This window comes from Octopus bimaculoides, chromosome 2 (genome assembly GCF_046866305.1).
Source record: "Octopus bimaculoides isolate indiv1 chromosome 2, ASM4686630v1, whole genome shotgun sequence".
In the NCBI taxonomy this organism is placed as follows: Eukaryota; Metazoa; Mollusca; class Cephalopoda; order Octopoda; family Octopodidae; genus Octopus; species Octopus bimaculoides.
The window spans coordinates 146,056,192-146,078,304 of NC_142929.1; the positions used below are offsets into that span (position 1 = coordinate 146,056,192).

Below are 22,113 nucleotides of genomic sequence, written 5' to 3' on the forward strand. Positions count from 1 at the left end.
AACGTTTCTCTAAAAGAAATGGAAAAACTTTCAAAATACAAAGACCTGGAAATAGAGATAACTCGAATGTGGAATCTAAAAACAGAAACAATTCCTATCATAGTAGGTGCCTTAGGTACAATAAAAAAATATTCAGACAAATACATAACAAAAACACCAGGACTTACAAATATATATAACATACAGAAAATTGCACTACTGGGTACTGCACACATTCTACGCAAAACACTTTCAATACAGTAAACATAAGAGCACCACAGCAAACCACAGCACATACCCAAGGCGCACAGAGCTGCGCTCGGTAGTGAAGTGAAAGCACGTTATAAAAATAAAACTACTGAATAATAATAATAATAATTTCTGCTATTGGCACAAGGCCTGAAATTTGGAGGAGTTGAGTAGTTGATTACATCAATCCCAGTACTCAAATGGTACTTAATTTATCAACCCCCAAAAAATGAAAGGCGGCTAAGTCGACCTCGGCAGAATTTGAACTCAGAACGTAGCAACAGATGAAATACCGCTAAGCATTTCATCCAGTGTGCTAACAATTCTACCAGCTCACTGCCTTAATAATAATAATAATAATAATAATAATAATTTCAAATTTATGCTACAAAGACAGCTTGGGGAGGTGAGGATGAGCTGATTACACCAACTCCAGTGTTCAACTGGTACTTATTTTATTGACACTGAAAGGATGAAAGGCAAAGTCAACCTCGGCGGAATTTGAACTCAGAATGTAGCGGAAGATGAAATACTACTAAGCATTTTGTCTGACATGCTACCAATTCTGCTAGCTCACCGCCTTAATAATAATAATAATAATAATAATAATAATAATAATAATAAGTCACTGATGCATTTTATAGCTAATAAAGAAAATGTATAGCTTATGATATAGTTTTGACTAGCACGATAACTAATATTTTTAGGAACATACATAAACAGCATCTTCAAAGGTACTTTCTTTGATGTATAAAAACATTACAGTACATGATTATGAATGCAATGAAAATGCTGCTTGTATGGTCTAAAAGTCTATTGATTAAAAATTACATCCCCAGTATAAATTTAATAATGAGCCTGCAGTAAATACATTTAAAACATAATCTTATGTGCTTTTGCTACCAATAACCATTCGACAAGTAAAGAAATGAAAACTTAAATTTCTGCAGTACCAGTTCTCTAGTACTAATTAAAATATCTTCACTAATGAGAGAGGAGAGGGGGGAGATGCAGGCACAAGCATGAGCAGCTTGTTAATCAATTTGACAAAGACTGCTGGCATTGGAAGCTGCTAGGCCTAATGAATCTCCTTGACTGGCTTGTTTTCAGATTTTAAAAACACCTCTAGTGGGAGTTTCTGCTAGTTAATTGCCTTAATAATCTCATTTGATCAAAGTTTTACAGTTCACTCTATTACATATGTGAGGTTTTGTTGTATGTGTATTTAATATGCAGAATACTCCCCTGAGGTATTTTCCCTTAGCCATATTGTTAATGGACTTCCTAAGGGTTTAATTCTATTGTTTTACTTTGATTGACTCAATTTTTTGACATTTTTATTTCAACCAAAAATCAAAGAAAGATAAATTCATCGGCCAAACTCTCAATATGGGGAAACGGCCAGTGCTGACAATTGCAGTAGTTAGTTGCAGAGTATCTGTTAGAGAGGATAACAACTAACAAGAAGTAACAAGAGTAGAAACAGTGCAGTTTATTTATTTAACCCTTTTGTTACCATATTTCTGTTGAGATGCTCTGTGTTTCTTTCAATTAATTTTAAATATAACAAAGAATTTAGTAAAATAACTTAGTTATCATTAAGCTAGTGTTAGGAACATAAATTGTGACTAAGGTTTGATGGAAGATTTTAAATTCAGAACTTTTGAAAACAAGACATTTGTATTATAAAGCCAGAGGTGGTTTCAGGTGAGTTGGTATCAAAAGGGTTAAAGTGAAAAACAATGCAGACCCTGCTGAGCCATCTATTATGAATATGGTTATTTTTAATATTATCATTAATATTTCAGATGGAAAGCTGGCAAAATCATTAGCACACTGGGCATATCTTCCAGGCTTATGTTCTAAGTTCAAATTCTGCTGAAGTTGACTTTGCTTTTCATACATCAGGGTCAATAATTAAGTACTATTTGAACAATTGTAACCTGCTACCCTCAAAATTGCTGGCCTTGTGCCAGAATTTGAAACCATTACTGATATTTCTGAAAGGGGGTGGATTAGCAGAATTATTATAGCATTGAAAAATTTGTTTTGCAATATTGGTTTTAGCTTTTTATCTTCCAAGTTCAAACCCATTAAAGTCAACTTTGTCTTCATCCCTCTGGAGTCAAGATAATAAAGCGCCAGTCTGGTTCTGGGGTCAAAGTAATGGACTAACACTCTTTCCTCAAAACTGTTGGCCTTGTTCTTAATTTAGAAACAATTTTATATATTTTTAACTAAAGTATTCAGTGTTGTTGGAAATTAAAAATTAAAAATCTTGAATCCAAAGTTAAAAGTTTTGCACAGTGATGTATAGGGTTAATGTTTATCTCTAGATTTTCTAGCATAAGAACAAACAAGATAGAAATTTTTCCACTTCACAAGACACTGCTTTAGCAATGACAAATCAGAACAGAGGATCAAATCAAAAACTGAAAACTAACAAAAACACTTGTAAATATTTGTGCAGTAGTAGACTCCAAATCCCCAGGGCACATGGATCATTGCAATTTAAAGGTTTTTGCTTAAGTCATAGTAACAGTGGAAAGATAGGAATCATAAATCTTTAAGATAATAAGCAAGCTCCATCATTTTAGACAGTTGCAACTCTCAAGAACAAGAGGCAAATTCAATTACTGAAAGTTCTGCAAATTGTAAGAAGCTCATTGTTTTATGAGTTTTCTTTTCCTTCGTGTTTCTCTCTCTATCTTCTTGTTCCCTAATTCATTACAGTCTTTGTACCATTCTAATAACACTTAATAAATAGTTAATGCATCAAAGAATCTCTCACAACTACTGACTTCTCTACACATCAACTCTGAGAAATATTGTTTACTTTTAAAACTCAGCACAACTGTTACATCCCAATTGTAGCGCTACATTTATATATTTCTAAAGGTGCTTTGAATGTCAAAACATCTTATCTGTTATAAACAATCAACATACTAACCAAGCTTTATGCAACCAAATTTTTCTTTGTTAGAAAATCTGCCACAGGCTGTGTAGTTTGTTTTTATCTTTTACTTGTTGCAGTCATTGGACTGCAGCCATGCCAGATCACTGCTTCAAAGGGTGCAGTCAAATGAACCAATCTCAGTACTTACTTTTTTAAGTTTGATATATATTCTAACTGCTAAGTTATGGGGGCATAAACCAACCAACACCAGCAGTTAAGTATTAAGTAAGGAGAGGCAAATACAGAAAGAAACAAATGTATATATACACACATTAATACACACACACACACACACACAAAAGGTTATAATAAAAGACACTTAGCAAGGTGTTGTACAGAGGGAATAAACCACTTTTTTTTTTTTGGGGGGGGGGTAAAGATTTGGAAGCTGAAGTACTGGAAACCTCAGTTCAAACCTTATTAACCATTGTGTTATGACCCCTGAACACCAAACAAAGTATATAGCTGTTTGCCAGACCTATAATAGGTTCCATAAGTTCCATTAATACTTCATGGTTAGTGGAAGAAAGATCATCCATATCTATTTGCAAAATGAAATTATTGTAAAATAACCCCTACCCTACCTCGGTGCATACAAACACGAGTAAAGGTATCTAAAATGGTGTTGATAAAGAACATTTACTTTAAATCCATAGGCTCTTTCAGGAGCCACATTCTATGAGTTTATAAGGTCACATTTTACTTTCATTTTATCATTTTTTTAATGAATTATTTATTATTTTGTAGCCAAATATTGTATCTCAAACAAATGAACCTGAAAATCAAAACACCGAGGGAAGTAATAAAAAAAATGTCAAGTTGAAAGTGAAAACAAACATATACCATAAGAGTGTGTGTGTGTGTGTGTGTGTGTGTGTGTGTGTGTGTGTGTGTGTGTATAACAAAAAAAAAAAAATTTCAGTAGCTATAATTCATTTTTACACAAATTACCAAAATATTATTTAGGTTTCATTTTGTTTTCATTTTGTTTTTTTATCTCTATCTTAACTATTACTGATGGTTTTCTTAATGTGCTTTTCTTTATTAAAACCATCTTTATCATCATTATTATATCTTTTCATTTGAAGCTGGATTTATATATCTGAATAATTAAATTAACGACTTTCAGTAAAAGTGTCCATAAAGTTGTATTGATGACAAACTTTTACACCATGTGAAACGTAACAAGATTCATATCGACTATGTTGTTGTCGGAAGCATAATCAAATTTTTCTCTCATACATAACCAAATACGAATAGAATTAGAAAAGAAAGAGAGAAAGAAAAGAAACCGAGCCAAAAAATTCCAGTTCCTAACACCAGACAGTTGTTTTGAATAGTAGACTGAATGAACATTGGAAACAATAATAACTATACAGTATTTGAGGAGAGGATTGAAAAATAATATAGAAACAAGAAGAGGCTAGTTTGTACAGGGAAATGATTCCAAACATAAATATCAATAAAATATCAGTTACCCATACACGATATGTTAATAGTTCTATAATAACAACACTAAAATATCAAGAGTCAGATTTTAGAACAGCAGTAAAGATTGCTTTACTACTAATGTACATTGAAAAACCTTTTACTTCACTTCAATTGAAAATATCACACACACACACACACACACATACACTATATATAAATAAATACACGCACATATTCTGCTAGTACAGAAAAGTAGATTAAAAAAAAAATAATGACAAAGTAATAAACTCTGTATGTGTGTGTGTGTGTGTGTGTGCACATGCGTGCATGCATGGGTGTGTGTATGCATTTGTTTCTTGGTCTGTTTCCATTGGCAACAGCTTGGTTTCAAAGGTGACTGCCCACTAGATTTAACTTCAGTAGACCCAAATGTAGTTATGTGAGCCAACGTAGGACCTCTAAGTCCAGCCTGTGACTGGGCATTCGAGGGAAAAGTGGCTTGTGTAGTTTTGAAGTGTTGTGATCCATCATAGATGATCCATCTCCACTTGCAATGCTCATGTGTGTACTTCCTATGTGACTGTGTTATGAGAATGTGTTCAATGAGTGAGCCTGTGTCAGTTCAGCACACATGGGTTATATTAGCATACATATTGTGTTAGCATGCATGTATTGGTCAAGTATGCATGTGAGGTTACAGTGTTTTGTTGGGTTATAATGTGTGCATTGGGTTAAAGCAGTGGTCCTTAACTGGGGTCTGTGTAAAATTTTGCTGTTAAAATTTATCTGTAATAGACTGGTTATACTTCTACAATACACAAATATTTTAATTTTTTAATACAGTTACTAAGAATACTTAATTTTTAAAATATGTGAATTTTTTAAATATTGAATGACTAAGATCCATCCAAGTAAAATAGAAACTGAAGGGGTCCACCTGTCAAAAATGGTTGAGAAACACTGGGTTAGAAGGCAGGGGTTAGGTTAGAGGAGTGTATATGTTAGTTCAATGCGTATGTGTTAGTTTAGTATGTGTGCAAGGTGAGTTTATACATCATTAGAAAGAACTCATTAACAACGTTTTGTTTCACACTCACACTTTCATAATTTGTGGTGCCAGTTTCATAGTCTTTCAATCAATCATTTTCCCTCCAGGAGATATTTCATTCACTTATATTACAAAACTATAATACTTACCAAGATCATGTGTAAGCATTTCATTATCACTGATTACCCTTGATGTATATTAAAAAAAAATTTATCTAAATGAATGAAGACATCCCCAGTGTGTGCATGTGTGTGTGTTAAAGCCCATATAATGTTGACCTGACTGTAGTATATTTTTTGATATTGTTGTTAGGGTTGCAGAAGAGGTGACATTTGTGTGACAAGTAGTTCAGTTGTCACTCAAGTGCAATGCTTTCAACATCAACTGATTTATATAAGGCAACATTAAAACTGGATGGAATAGCAGTGTGTGAGCAGTCACACTAAGATATATATATATATATATATATATATATATATATATATATATATAAAACACAACAGCAACTAATTACTATTGGCAGTTTATCAAGGGGAGCGGGAGGAGAAAAGACAAAAAAAAAAGGGGGAACAAAGCTATTAACTTTGACACATCTCTCAATGGAACAAATACTGTTGAACAGACAGAGTGACACAAACAAGCAGGAAGACAGAGAAACAAACATACAAGCAGAGAGAGCCAAAACCCAGTCACTGAGAGGGAGAGAGAGAGAGAGAGAGAGAGAGAGAGAGAGAGAGAGAGAACCTAGATAGAAACAAAATAAATTATCTTTACTGAAAAATGAATGTTGTAGAAATCAAAAATAAATGTAAAAATGCAAATAATTATAACCCCAGCTCCAAGAAAATAGGAAAAAAAAAATTTTAAAGAAAATTCTTTTAAATCTTACTATTTTTTATAGTAAAACTAAATGAAAATTCTACCCTTAAGATATAGGTTTGTTTGTTTTTTTGCCATTAATTAGTTTGATTTCAAATAGATTGTCATTTCATTTTAATGACCTAATTATTTTATTTATTACTTTTTTTTGTCTTAAAGGTTTCAATCAAATTTAATGTATGCAATAACTTTGCATGACATAGCAAGTCAGCTCAACAAGTAAGTGTCAAGCAAAGGCACTGAACCAACCAAGTCTTGGCAAAAGCAAGTTGGCCAAATCAGCTCTTGGCAAAAACAAGTTGGCCAAGCCAGCTGCTATGAACAAATATATAGTCAGCTAAGCCAACTCCTAGCAATACCAAGTTGACCAAGCCAGTCCTTAGCATAGCCAAGTTGACCAGCCTACCCAGCTGCTGGCAATACTAGCTGGGCCAAGCTCCATGTAAACACTGGTCAAACCAGCTCCTAGCCATAATATATGTTGGTTAGTTGTGAAGTTAAAATAGAATGCTAATTCTTGGAACCTATTGTTACATCCAGTCAACCTTTTAGCATTCAGAATATTCTGTCAAATACAATGCTTATTTGTTCACATTATTTTGTACTCAGGCATTATCTTAAACTACAAGATTTCAATGAGGATTATTTATTTTTAGAATGACTTTATAGGATAAGTGTAAGACGCCAGATCTGGCCAGTTTGAATATAAAACAGAGAATAATTGGGCAGGATATGGCTGGTTTAAATGTTATAAGGTTAAGACAATCTAACGCATCTTATATACAGACACTGTGCAAGAAGAAAATTCACAAAAGTCTAAAAAGTTATTTGAAAAAAGAACTTTAAAATTATAAGTACATGGTTAAGAAATTTGCTTCCCAAATACATGGCTTCAGCTCAAGTCCCACTGCATGGCACCTTGGGAAAGTGATTCCTACTAAAGCTCTGGATCAACCAAAACCTTGTGAATGGATTTGGAAGACAGAAACTGAAAGAAACCCATCATGCATAAATAAATATATGTGATCAGACTGACACCAAAGATACTTGTGTTGGTCTGCATCGGCAAAACTTGTATTATTTAGTAAAATCAATGAAAAGAGTACAGTGAATTTGTAGTGGGGAATGGAAAACCAAACATTTCAGACAGTCCTTCTTGAAGGAAAGGTTGATTGGAGGGGAATTAATAAGAGGTGCCTCCTGGCCTAGACATCACATGACAGTTGTAATTCACGGTCATACAAGCGGTGTCATTCATTTCCAATCTTCTGTGACAGCTGATCTCAACCTGTCCAGTTTGGAAACCAGTGAGGGCTGGTGACAGGAAAGGCATTTGGCCATAAAAAAATCTACCATAATAAACTCTGACCCATGCAAGCATGGAAAAGTGGACATTAGAGTGACGATGGTGAAGATGATTATGATAAAGTTTACATAAAAATTGTAGCAAAAACAAATTCTCATATTGGCAGTGATTGAATGTTCAATTAAAACTACACTAATTAAACATGTAACCACAAGAGTGAGAGAGAAAAAATTAAAACCATGAAATATCTATAAATGAAATAAGGTAAGACGTTCATATTAAAACTGACTGACCTATTAATTTCTTGAGTTTGTTAAATTTATGAACACTGTAATTAGTATTTTCATATTCCATTCATCTTCATCAGGTGCCATGTTTTACACACACACATACAAGATTCATTCTTGGTAACGAATGAACACTGAGATTTTTATTATAAATAATTACCCAATAATACTCAAGAGTTCTTTAGAACACAGCACTGAGTTTCTAACCCAATGAAAATGAAAGTAAGAAAGCAGGAAAAAAAAAAAAAGATCAGGGACAATTGTTGAGAGAATAAAGGTCTGGACTACTGACAAAATGAGCAGGAGTTCAAACTTTACTAAAGTATGCATCTCATGCCCTGAATGATATGCATTACTTTGCTGGCTTTAGTTTACTGGACAGCCAACAGATTCCACTCCTACATCACACTTAAATGCTTAACAGTAGGATGGCCTGTAAAAATAATTGCCATCAGAAAAAAAGAACCAAAAAATACTTGATGACATTGGAAAGACTACATTGATTAAAATGCAGCATAAAACAATATCGCTAAAAACAAAATTGTCAGATTATCATTATTATTGAAGATGGCAAGCTGGCAGACTTGTCAGCATGTCAGACAAAATGCTTAGCAACATTTCTGCTGGCTTTACAGCCTGAGTTCATATGCTGCCAAAGTTGACTTTGCTTTTCATTCATTCAGAGTTGATAAAATAAGTACCAGTTGAGCACTGGGGAAAGGGGGAGGGGACCCCAGACAAATATTTCAGACCTAGTGCCTACAATAAAAATAATCATTACTTGAAAGTGATGAGCTAGCAAAAGCATTAGAATAATACTTTGTGTTATTTGTTCTGGCTCTTTACAATCTGAGTTCAAATTTCACTGAGATCAACTTTGCCTTTCATCCCTCTAGGATCAATAAAATAAAGTACTGGGGTTGGTGATATCAACTAACCAACTCACCTCAAAATTGTTGATCTTTTACCTAAATTAGAAACCAAAGAGGGTGAGCTGACAGAATCATTAGAGCATTGGACAAAATGCTTTGCAGTCATTTCTTCCTACACTTTACATTTTGAATTCAGATCCCATCAAAGTCAACTCTGCCTTCCATTCTCCACAGGATCAATAAATTAATTAAAGTATGAGTCAAGTACTGGGGTCAATGGTATTTACTAACTCTCTCTCTCTCTCTCTCTCTCTCTCTCTCTCTCTCTCTCTCTCTCTGTGTAAAACTGCTAGCCTTGTGCCTAAATCAGAAACCATCACTATTATCATTACTCAAGTAATACATCTCAGATATACATATACAGGCAATTATTCAACACAATACTATAAAGAAGAAGTTTGATATTTTGTAATATAAGCATCAAGAGCAGGTCTATTATGAAGTTAGTTATGAAGTGGAGACAAAATGGGGAACAGTAAACACTTGAGATTTTTTTCTCTTATCTGTGTTTCATATTCTACAAAAGTGAGAATAAACAACTCAAAGAACACAATAATTTAAGTGACCTAACCACTCCAAACATCATTATCTTCCAACACTCAAGACAATTCTGAATGAAAAACAGCTTTTGGAAGTTATTATTACAGTGATACCTAAAATAGCAAAACATACGCTATTGTTCTGAAAGCCACAGCTAGCCATGTACTTATTAGGATGTGGACTGCAGGCAATGCTCAACAGATCATGTCATATTCTTCAACCAGTATTGTAGTTAGTATTTGGGTAACTTATTTCTTAACAGCCCAATTCAACTAGGTGAAAAGAGGGTATATCAAGCAACTGTGTTACTGGGAAGTGTTTTGTTGGTTTACAGTGCCAAGTAAAAATCTTTTGATAAGCAAGAATTGCTACAGGTAGGTATTGGGATGTATTTCACCTACTTACTATGCAGGGTGCATCTCACAACAGCGAAAGATCTTGTATCTATTTATGCTGTTTTAAATTAATCATGCATTATCTCATAACTTTGAGATTTCAATGATGTGATTACCTACTTTTTGAATAACACTGTAAGGAAAGCGTGAGATACTGGCTCTGGATGGTTTTAACATAAAACAGAATATGTGAATCAGATATGGCTGGTTTGAATGCTAAGGGGTTAAGGTTCATATATTTATTCCAACAGATTTGGCGGTGACAACAGTTGATGGATTTAATTCTACATATTGAACCTGGAAGAAAAAGCAGTGAGCCTTAACAGGGTTTGAACTGTAAGCTGTAATGTATAACACTAAATATTGTAGTGTCTAATGCAGTGGTTCCCAACCTGTGGTCTACAGACCCCTGGTGATCTGCAAAGGTGGTATTGGGGGTTCATGAACTAAATTCAAAATTTCATACATACATACATATATATATATATATATATATATATATATATACACACACACACACACACACACACACACACACACACACACACACACACACACACACACACACACACACACACACACACAAGGATAAGCATATTAAAAGAGGTCTGTGGGAAAACTCATTTAAGTAAAAGGGGTCCTTGGTAGTGAAACTACTGGTCTAGTGTAATGCACTAACCTTTCAACTATAAGGACTGCCTTAGCAAAAATAAATAAAAAGGCAGCAAAGGCTTATCACATTGGTTTCAAATTTTGGTACAATGCCAGCAGTTTCGGGGGTTGGGTAAGTTGATTACATTGACCTCCCAGTGTTCAACTAGTATTTATTTTATCAACCCTGGTAGGATGAAGGGCAAAGTCAAACTCAGTGGAATTTGAACTCGGAATGTGAAGATGGACAAAATAAGCATTTTGCCCGGTGTGCTAATGATTCTACTAGCTCGTTGCCTTAAGGGAATGGTATAGTCAAAAATCATAATCAACAACAGTACTAGTAGTGTTAGTAGCAGAAGCAGCTATCATAAACATGTGTTAATTGCATCATCATAATTCACTACTAACACTAAACTAACTGTTTTTTCTTTCCTTTTGTTTAAAATAAAAAATTATTATTTTCTTAATTAGTAAGGAAGAATATTGTAAATATTTTACATCATTCAGATGCAGCCAAGTTTTGACTAGCATGTTCTTTCTTCAGATGGGAATGACCTAATGCCAATTGACTGCTAAAAGAGTTACTTGTTGCTAATTTAAAAATGCCAAGTGGAACGGAACATAATATTTATTTCCTGTTTTAGAAAAGGGAAGTTACAATTTGTAGATGGTCTTGGGGTCAGGGCAATCAATTGTTAATATAGTGTGTTTTTTTCACTCTTATAAGTTTTGAAATGACTCGTTTCACAGACAGAAAACATGGTGTAACATTGAGTGGAGAAGGGAGGCATCAGACAAAGCTTCTCTTCCCACTTCAGATTTTGGGCTTCTTCCAGCACAAAAATAATTTTATGCTGACAATGTTGTTGTAGTCATCATCATCATCATCATTAAAAAAATAAAAATAATAATAATAATTTGATTAAAAGTTAAGTTTTCAACATAGGAGAAACAATTCCTTCAATTCATATGTGGTTGGAGATGGAATAGAGTAGCTGAATCTCTGCTACCCAGATTCTGTCATGAACAACAATTTATTGCTGGTCTATTAGAGTCTGTGAATGTTAATCCATTATCCAGCTTAATGTGGATGTCTTGTTAAAACAAATACAGCATTATTAGCCATGAGAGATCCACTCATATAGGTGCTTAGTGCATAAAACCACACACAGAGATTGTAGCAGGCAAAAACTGTCTGTCATGGGAGCTGGAATTCCCATATCATGTGATTTCATTCAACAGGAAATCATCAATGGGAAGCATCCGGTCACTGCATGCCAGTCAAATTTCACTGCTACAATATAGAGAATATCAACAATTTTAAAAATATTAATGCTGCAAAGTGTTATCAGATTTTTTAAAAATTAACTATTAGTGATGGAAGCAGTATTAATAACAAAAGGTAATTTTAATATTCAACTTGACATAGATGTTTTGTTAAAACACTGGATATTGCATTAAGCATTCCATCCATAACTGAAGGAAACAGTGTACTGATAATTCACCTCTATTCTTTTACTGATTTCAGACATTAGATGTAGCCATACTGAGTTATCCCCTGCAAGAATATGGTTAATTATACTGACCCCAGGACTTTGATGGTATTTATTTTATCAACCAGAGGAGGGTGAGACACACAGTCAGCCTGAGCTAAATGTGAATTCAGCAAGTGTAAGAGACATAACCAAATGCCACAAACACAATTAGTGAAAATCGAAATGATGAGGTAAAGAAGTATCAGAAATGGTAAAGAACCAAATGTGTAGCAAGAAATTTGCATCCCAATCACATGGTTCTGGGTTCAGTCCTACTGCATGGCACCTTGGGCAAGTGTCTTCTACTATAGCCTTGGGCTGACCAAAGCCTTGTGAGTGGATTAGATAGAAGGAAACTGAAAGAAACCTGCTGTGTGTGTGTGTGTGTGTTTGTCACCCACCACCATTTGACTTCTGATATTGGTTTGTTTATGTACTGGTAACTGAGTGATTTGGCAGTCCAATGAGTGAAGCAAGTAAAAGATAAAGGACAAATAAACCCTGCTAGAATTGACTTTGCCTTTCATTCTTCAATTCATTACTTGTATTATAATGAACAATTCAATTTCCTAGATATAGTCCCTTTACAAATTTGTTGACGTTGTTGTCTAGCTCCAGGTGAGCATTGACTGAGCAGACCAGCCTGATGATCAAAGGTGTATAAAGGTGTTACTATTCTCACACTTTTTTTTCCCAGATTATATATAAAACACTGCATTTCACTGAAGCTCTTTCTTTAAGATTTCTTTATGAGTCGGGTCTAACTAGAAAATTTGGCTGCTACTTCTAGCAGTTTGAATGACTATGAAGAGGTTCCCTCACAGATTTATAAAATATGTAGTCTTGTGTCAATGTAAGAAATTAACATTATTTATTCAGGGACTGAACATGGATTCATTCAGAAGTGATTGTCATTGTGTATGTCTTTAAGAAAGGCATGAACATCACACAATCTTGCTTTACATTCCTGTTATCATACCTGAATAACTACTATGAGCAGTAATAACTCCTTACACCGTCACTATCACTTAGCATCAGTAAGTGTAAGGTACTTAAAAATGACATTGGAGATTACATGAACGGGAGCGAGGAAGCTTGATATTACTCATTCAAAGGGATTTTACTGAGATACAGCAACACAGTCTCTTGAAATAGCAGCAATGGCAAAGAATCTTTCATTAGCATCATTATTGAATTTTCCCTGCTGCTTCTACTACTACTACTATCACCACTACCTCCAGCTGTCACAAATTACTCTTTCTATCCCTAACCCCTACAGTTAAATCTGCTAACAGTCAGGCCCTGGTGTTCTGAATGAGCCATAAATCTGCAAGGCTTGAAGCCAGAGGCAGTTTGTTGTATACTTAAGTTATCAATGTGTAATATCATGGTTACGCATTGTTATCAACAAGCTATGTCTCAAAACATGGTTATAAAAACACTATACAACATGTGAACAAGTGCATCAACACACAACACAAACAGTTTCACACTTTCTCTTCCTTTTCCTTTTTTTCTTCTTGTATTTAACCAATAGAAATATTTCAGACTATTTTTTTTAAACAGAAAAAGGAGGTGTGATGCATAAAACACATCCAAACCAAAAGAAAAATTGCACAGAGAGAGAGAGAGAAAGAGAAAGAGAGAGAGAGAGAGAGAGAGAGAGAGAGAGAGAGAGAGAGAGAGAGAGAGAGAGAAAGAGAGAGTGTATGTGTGTGTGTGTGTATATATATATATTTATAGCAAATGCTTGTGGTTACCTATATGTTTTACTTGTTATCTAATTAATATTTTTGGTACAATTCCAGGTTACACAATTCATGAAGTTATTTGTGACATTATCTGCACAGGTCATGTTCCATTAAACTTTCTCTATATCATTGGCAGGATTTGAATTTAGAACAAGTGATAAACCAAATCGGGTACTATAAAGGATATTATTGAAATTCTAGTCTGAGAGAGGTGGCAGGTCACAAGTGGTGCACATAACTCATTGATTGATGACTGACTGTAATTTTATGGAAGTCAGATGGAATGTCATCTATTTAAGAAACAACAAAAAGCCCTAAAAAGTTCCCATTCCACTGCTATGCTAACAAGGATTTTCATGGTCAGTTGACCTACTACAAGTAACAGCTGAATCTCCACCAAAATCACATATTTACAATCTTAAAAAGATGGACATTAGATAATGTAGTTTTAGATAACAAAAAAATGAGGATGTTCACAGATTGAGACCAAACCAACAACAAATAAACCTTAATCTACAAATGAGAGAAGCAAGTATCAATATTAGGTCATAAGTTCAGAGATCCCTATTTCAGCCAATCATATCTTTAATGTGATGATAATTATGGTTAAAGTATCATGCTTAATTTACATGCAAAAGATCATTAGATATTGCATGGCTAATAATTTTATTTCATTCATTGTACAATGTAACACATAAAAATAGTTCCAAATCTTGAGATTACATGGTAAATATCAATTAAGCAGAGACAGAAAGGTAACATCATAATTATAGAATGATTGAAACATGATTAAGAAAATAAAATGAAAGATGTTAAAAGGTCATATTTTTCATCTCAATATCAAACATCATATACAGATTTTGTAGGCATAAATCTTACTAAAAGGGTTAACATTAATGATTAAAAAAAATAAAATGAAGTCCAAGTTGTTGATACTAAACAGCTGAGAGATGCTGAGAACCCCACTTCCCTCACTCTAAGAAACAATATACAACTATATGATAGCAAAAGAGTTTGGGAGCTCAGGAAAACATGCAAAATATCTGCCAAAGTGTTTGGCGAGAAATGCCAGAAAGATAACAGCATACAGACATTCAAAACTGCTGCATTTCTAAAGAGTTCCATAAACAAACAGAGAAAAATAAAAAGGAAGATTAAAAAAGAAAAACTCTACTGACCAGAACCAACATTCAGTTGGGAAGCTTTTTGAAGGTGTTTGAAGGTAAGGATAAAGGCAAACCACATGTCTATAGTGTAAGCAAACTTCAAAAGTAGCATGCCAACATTTCTACAGAGTAAGAATAGACCTTACGAAACAATATTGCAAACACTTGAGTATTATTAAGAAAGCATTTCAAATGAATATTAATTCCATTGTGATATGAGTATTAGACAGGAATGTTACACATGAAAAGCGAATTAACATCGGTATAGTGAAACCAAATGGAATTTATAATATATTAAGTAAAAACCTTAATGTAATCAGTTTGCAAGACTTTAATACACATTTCTAATGAAAGAATGGTAATGGACAAAGCAGATGAGACAACAATAATGTTCTAAGAGATTGTCCTCTTACATGGGAACATAAAAAAAAATTCATAACCTAATAGTAATTAGGCTTAAATTAATCCATTCCTTATTAGGTATTTAATTTAGGGATACATTTACACTTCATTGTACTTTTCAACAATAAAACAGCATATTGTTCAATCGTTTTATGCTTATTTCTCTATGTTAGCATCAGTTAAGTGAATATATACTGTTGAGACATTGTATTTTCAAGATAGATGACCTCTTAGTTGGTAACTTTTACCTGCCTTTAAAGTAAGGGTTTTTCTTCCACTCGTCTTCAAGAACTGCAGAGCTAGTGAATGTTCTGTTTACAGGGAATGTCAACAAAGACCAGTGTTTATAGCGCAGGGCATTTTTACCATGCAAATTACAGAATGCAAACGTTCGCACACATGTGTGCATGCGATGAGTTTCCTTTCAGTTACTATTTAGTAAATTCACTCTTAAAGCATTAGTCAGCCTGAAGCAATAGTAGAAGAGACTTGCCCATGAAACCACATGATTGAGAAGTAAACTGCTTTAACTTCTCTCTCTCTCTCTCACACACACACACACTTGGATATATAAACAAGAGTAAAAATTTGGCCAGAGCTGGTGATACATTGTTGCTACTCTGAAATTTCTTGCTTTGTGCATTCATCTGGCAGGCAAACCCAGAACAAATTCAGACTGTTTTTAACACATAAATGTACTTAGGAGTGTCTCAAGCTAAAGTTATATACTAAGAATTATGAGAGCCAACTGCTATGTTTGCTTAGACATTTGTTTAGCCAACTAGTGTTAGCTAACACTTTTTGACAGTCTGTCCAGGATATTTTTCTTACATTACTTACTGTAAGAAAAAAAATTAAGAAGAAAAAAAGAATTCCTATTAGAAAGAAACAATTTATGTAAATTCATACTGCATATCTATTATTTATACAGACATGTTTACTGCAAGAAATATAAAACCTTCATATACACTCACAGAGTTTAAAAGACATCGGATGTGAAACTATACAAAGTGTCTTCGACCACAATCTAAATTCAACAATTCTCACAAAGTCTGTACATCAGCCTGGAACAATGATCTCTTGACAAGATCCTGTGATGACAACTTGACAACCTGATATTATTCACCAGCAATAAAACATATGTATTACAAAAATATCCCAGCCCACAAAAATGTAAGCTAACAATATTTTTAACTCCATACTTAACAGGCATCTAAAAGTAACTTGCTCTTAATTTCTTAACAATATACATGGCAACCACACATGTTGCTAAAACTGCTTCACAAGGATGGGCTTTATTCTTGAGGACCAAGAAAATCTTCATTCCTGAACGATTACTAACCCCAGACCAGCAGTTTTTAAACTGAGCAATGGCACCCTGCTTAGAAGCTCACAAAAGGATAGCAACTGTATAGTGGATACTAGGTATTTAACAATCTCATTGTTTTTCTGAGAAATAAAATATCTAAGCCAAGTACCATTTGTTTTAAACACATTTTCAAAGGATCCATGTAAAATCAAGCAATGTAGCTACAATTTAACCACTGTTAACTCTTGTTACTATCCCTTTTAAGAAAGATTTGTTTTACATGGATGATGTAATACAAAGGGCTAAAAGAAATTCACATGGGGAACCACACTAAAAATTAATCCATATGTCAAATTTTACTGTCAGGTCGAGCACAGTCGTCTTTCCTTAAAACAAAAAAAAAACCTTTTTAGTCAGGAATTACTGCCCCTTACATGATTCACCTAGTCTCTGTTAGCTTCTGAAACAATGAAGTTCCAGTTTTATCTTGGATAAACGAAGGCAAATATTTCATTATACACCAACATGGCCATCAGATCAAACATTTGTTAGGCTTCAAGTAATGGCACATGGCATCATCTGAATAAACGTATTTATAATCTACATTTTGTATTCAGTATCTTTTCTCTTGTCTGGTGGCTCTCAGCACTTCACCTGTCATTTACCCATGTTCCATCCCATGCTACTATCAAAACACTATCTTTAAGATAGCATGTTAGTGCCAGTGTGTGTGTGTGTGTGTGTGTTTACAAAGTTAACAGTAACATCGAATTTTCAGGTGATTCACTGTTATCAGACACTAAATTAGTTTTGTTTTACAAGCTTTGTATGCAATTTCTTCAAGAGTGCAGAAGCAATATGCAAAGTAGGTTTGGCATAAATGAGTTTGTAGAGAGAACAGAAAAGAGATTATACAAGAAAAGGAATAGAAAAGGATAGAAAGTACATACTTATATGATAGGAGTGTATAGGAAAGGATTGTAAAAACATTTTTTACTGGTTTGACCAAAAAAGGGTGGTATTAGTTTCACATCAAATTGCTGAGCTGTAAAAATGGGTACTGAAAGTTAGATTTGTATGAGAGTTCATAAGGCAGACAGGTCATATTTAGATCATAATGTGTGATAAATTGAAAGCATTTTTCTTTTAAGGTCTATTTAGAATTTTTTTATAGGTTTGTTAATGTAAGAGGGTTCAGGTGACAGCATGTATACACCAAAACTTTGAAGTCACAGTCAAAGTTTTCTTTGTAAGAAAAATGATCTATTATATTCTACTTACCATTTTCAATGTTCACTTTTCCATGACTGCATGGGTCAGACAAAATCTATTGAAGCAGATATTCTATAGTCAGATGCCCTTGTTACCAAACTCCACCTGTATCCAAGGAAGGTTATACTTCTTCAAAAACAGACATGTTTTTACAGAGGATTGGAAATGAATGACACTGCTTATAAGATGGTGACACTCGTTTACAAAGGAACACACACACACAGGCTTCTTTTAGTTTGTCTACCAAATTCAATAACAATGCCTTGGTTGGTCTGGGGCAATAGAAGACACTTGCCCAAAGTGCCATGAATTGGGACTCAAACTGAAATCATATGGCTGGAAAGCAAACTTCTTAACCCTACAGTTCTGCTTGAACCCATGTGTGTGTGTGTGTGTGTGTGTGTGTGTGTGTGTGCATGCATGTGATCAGTAGTGTAATGAAATCTTTTAGTTTAAGTACCAAATAACACCAAGACTATCTGGTCATTCTAGTTCCTTCATTTAAATTTTTTTAAATTTAAGCTTGCATATTTATCTGCAACCATTATCATGTACATTGCTTGTAGATAGCAGCAACATTTATAGCTGCAGTAACTGGTCGGCAAGGCAACGCTGACACTTATTTCTGTAAAGACATTGTTGCTGCAGAAGATAGTTATGATTAATAAGACAAACATAGCAACTAAACGATTGTGTATAGAAATGATAAATTCATTTCTTCCAGCTAGACACATATATGCTGTAGGAGACCGATAGAGATAGAGTTCATAGAATCAGCCACACTATATTACTGGTATTTATTGACTGACATTCATCTCAGTGAGATGAAGGGCAAAATCAAATCCTAGTTGTAATTCATGGTCATAAAACTTGCTCAGATTACCCGTTAGAAACAGTTGATAATGTCCATTACCTATGTAACTTTATTATTGTTGAAAACAAATGTGAAAATGTAGTAGCTAGAGAAAGCAGAAGGATAAGATTAGTTCCAGGGAAACCATTACTGCTATTGTTAACAATGGGTTTCCCTTTCTGTGACAACAATGTATGTAGCATGTGTAAAGGGTGTGATGTTGCATGATAGCAAGACATGAGCATTGAATATGGAAGATCTGTAAAGCTGGAGATAAGTTCAGTGTGATCAGTTGGACACTCAACACTATTGTGAAATGTAGAGCAAAAGAGGATTTGAAAGAATGTTTGGGATGGAAAGGCAGATGTAAGCAAGAGAGACGACTGTTGGCATAAACATGAGATATGACTGGATAATGAATGTCAGGATTAAAAATACTGAATTCTGATAACTGAATATACCTATGGAAGAGCAAAACCATGGAAAGCACAAGAAGAAAAGTTGAAGACAGCCCTTAGGATAGAACTTACAAATGAGAGGATACAGAATTGTGATGAGGAGTTTTACAATACATCCAACATGGGTTAGCATCAAAACTGGGTGTGAAAATGATGATGTCAACTATTTTACCATTTCTGCTAGTTTACTACATTTAAAGTAAAAAAATATTGATTTCTTGCAGGATGTAAAGGAAAATAAGACAGGTTTAGGATGAAATTATCAAAACCAGGAATAAAAACAAAGTTGCAGGCTTGACTCACAAGTACTCATATCAGAAGTGATAAATTTTGCATCAGGATATTCCATCATCTAATTTTATCAACGTAATATGAAGTCAGTAGGAATCAAAGAATTCATAATTAATACCAAACAGTATTTCAAAGTTGAAGAAACTGGCAGATGATAGCAACAGCTGGCTCCATCTGTAACACCAGTGTTGATTTAAGTCCAGTAAGTATGTAGGTATCTCTCTGGGTATATGTGCAGGAGTGTGTATGCATGTAAGCATATATGTATGTATGTAACAGTTCTGAAGGAAAACATGAATAAGAGGATGTATCAAAACCGAAAAACAATAATACAGAAAAATCAAGTGAAAATAGCAAGAGCATTCAAGAGTGTTTAGGACCCCAGGTTATATCTGAGAGAGAGAGCGAGAGAGAGAGAGAGAGAGAGAGAGAGAGAGAGAAAGAGAGAGAGAGAGAGAGAGAGAGAGAGAGAGAGAAAGAGAGAGAGAGAGAGGGGGGAGGGAGGGAGAGAGAGAGAGAGAGAGAGGGGGGGAGGGAGGGAGAGAGAGAGAGAGAGAGAGAGAGAGAGAGAGAGAGAGAGAGAGAGAGAGAGAGAGAGAGAGTTTCTTTTAAAATCATATTTCTGAAGATGAAGAGAAATTCAAATCAAAAACTGAAGTTCATGCCAGCTAGCACTCAGGGAAATTTAACAAAAGTCCTCATTACAGTACAATGAGTGGGAAGTGTTTGTCAGGTTGAGAACCATGAGTCAAACCATTTCTCACCTACCATACTGTTCATGCACTTTTAACTACATTTTCTGATGTGTTGCAGTGTACCTGAACATTGTATACAATAAGTTTGTTTATTATATTATTATCATTCTCAGGAGTCTAACAGTAACTGTTTTCCTTTTCAGAATATGAAGAATGCTGAGCAGTGAAAGGTGTCAACCTTCTCGATTGACACAGTTGCACAACCTACTCTGCAGTCAAATTTCCCTCAAACCATACACAACCATCATAAAAAAGCTGGAGTGGGCATGGCCGGAATGCCTTTGGTTACATTTCTACCTTGTATCAGGGCTAGCTTGGAGGCTAAACAACAACATTCAATAAAAATATCTTTGGCATACACCATATGGCCTCTCTTACTGTAGGTCATTCACATCAGAGCAACATTTCTTTTCATTTGCCCCTAAGATGCTTATTTCTATAAAATCTGATTAAGAAGAGAAAGGTGAAATCTTCAACTTGTTACATAGGGGCAGAGTGGTACTGTATGAAATATTACTCAACAGTCTGTCTAAAGTCTTGGCTGGCAACAGAACAGTAAATAGGTGGCTTTTGTCTTAGTAGATGCAACTATATATGTTTGTTTAAATTTGATTTATACATAAATGAGTGTGTGTGCATTCATCATATAGGGGCAGATGTGGAACAACTGTACTTATTAGTGTGAATAAAAGCAAGCTGTATACCTCTCCCACTCTCTTTTACAAATACAAACTTTAAGTGGGAAGAAAATGTAACTGTGTGATTAAGAAGTTTACTTCACAACCATGTGGTTCTGGGTTCAACTCCACTGTATCTTCTATTATAGCATCTGGTTGACTAACATCTTGTTAAGGAATTTGATAAATAAAAACTGAACAGAAGCCCACTGTTTGTGTGTGTGTGTGTGTGTGTGTGTGTGTGTGTGTGTGTGTGTGTGTGTGCGTGCGCGCGCGCGCGCGTGTGTTTCACCAAAGCATAATGGTGAAAGATTACTGGTCCCTTAAAAATATTTATTCTGCACTGAGTTACAGGCACTCCCTTGTCATTCTTGCTGCCAGAAATGCAACAAGCCCCCAATTGGTTTGTTAGAAACCTGAAAACAATGGCGCTATTATTGTTCAGCAATTGTGATATAAAATGTTTTTGCAAAGGTGAGTGGTGTTGTTGCTCTTCTCCCTAGATAAATCTAACATTTTGTGTTTTGGAATTGTTAAATGTCACTCTATGGTCAGATCCCTGGAGAAAGGTCCTTATTAATGGAAGAACTGTATAACAAGAGGCAAGAGAGTAATAATATCAGCAGCCAAAGAGAATTAAGTGGATTTAAAAGATGTGGCAGAGCAGAGAATTGTGTCGTTAGCAAAAATTGATAGGACAAGGCTCATTAGAAATAGAGCATCATATAAATCTTTGATTTTGCTTCAGTAAAAAGCCAAAAGATTAATCCACTTCGGATGAAGGGAAACAAACCAAGACAGAGATCTTTAATGTGGTCATTCCACCAGTTAAAAATAGCAACAAATACCCCTTAAATCATGGCCTGTTGCCTGGTAAAACAAGCTGTAGTGGGAAGCATACTACATGTACAAAAGACAAAAATAAGTACAAACAGAATTCATCATAGGTTTGTTTATTCAGGGCTGACCTTGTTCTAAACAACAACAA

At 34.5% G+C, this 22,113-nt stretch overlaps 1 protein-coding gene across 50 annotated transcripts in view; it reads right to left on the minus strand.

Annotated features, from left to right (window-relative positions):
* Nucleotides 1-22,113, minus strand: part of LOC106875150 (FERM domain-containing protein 4A) — a 363,595-nt gene that overhangs the window by 216,047 nt on the left and 125,435 nt on the right. For 6 of the 50 annotated variants that reach the window (XM_089347870.1, XM_089347862.1, XM_089347836.1 and 3 more), the window contains one exon: nucleotides 18,101-18,196. The exons of 38 other annotated variants lie outside the window; for them this stretch is intronic. In XM_089347870.1, the coding sequence (XP_089203996.1) occupies nucleotides 18,101-18,103 (3 nt within the window). In that variant the 5' untranslated portion in view covers nucleotides 18,104-18,196. Of the gene's footprint in view, nucleotides 1-5,812; nucleotides 6,091-18,100; nucleotides 18,197-22,113 lie in introns of those variants that run through there. 6 more of the 50 variants (XM_089347874.1, XM_089347867.1, XM_089347855.1 and 3 more) reach the window with 5 other exon arrangements.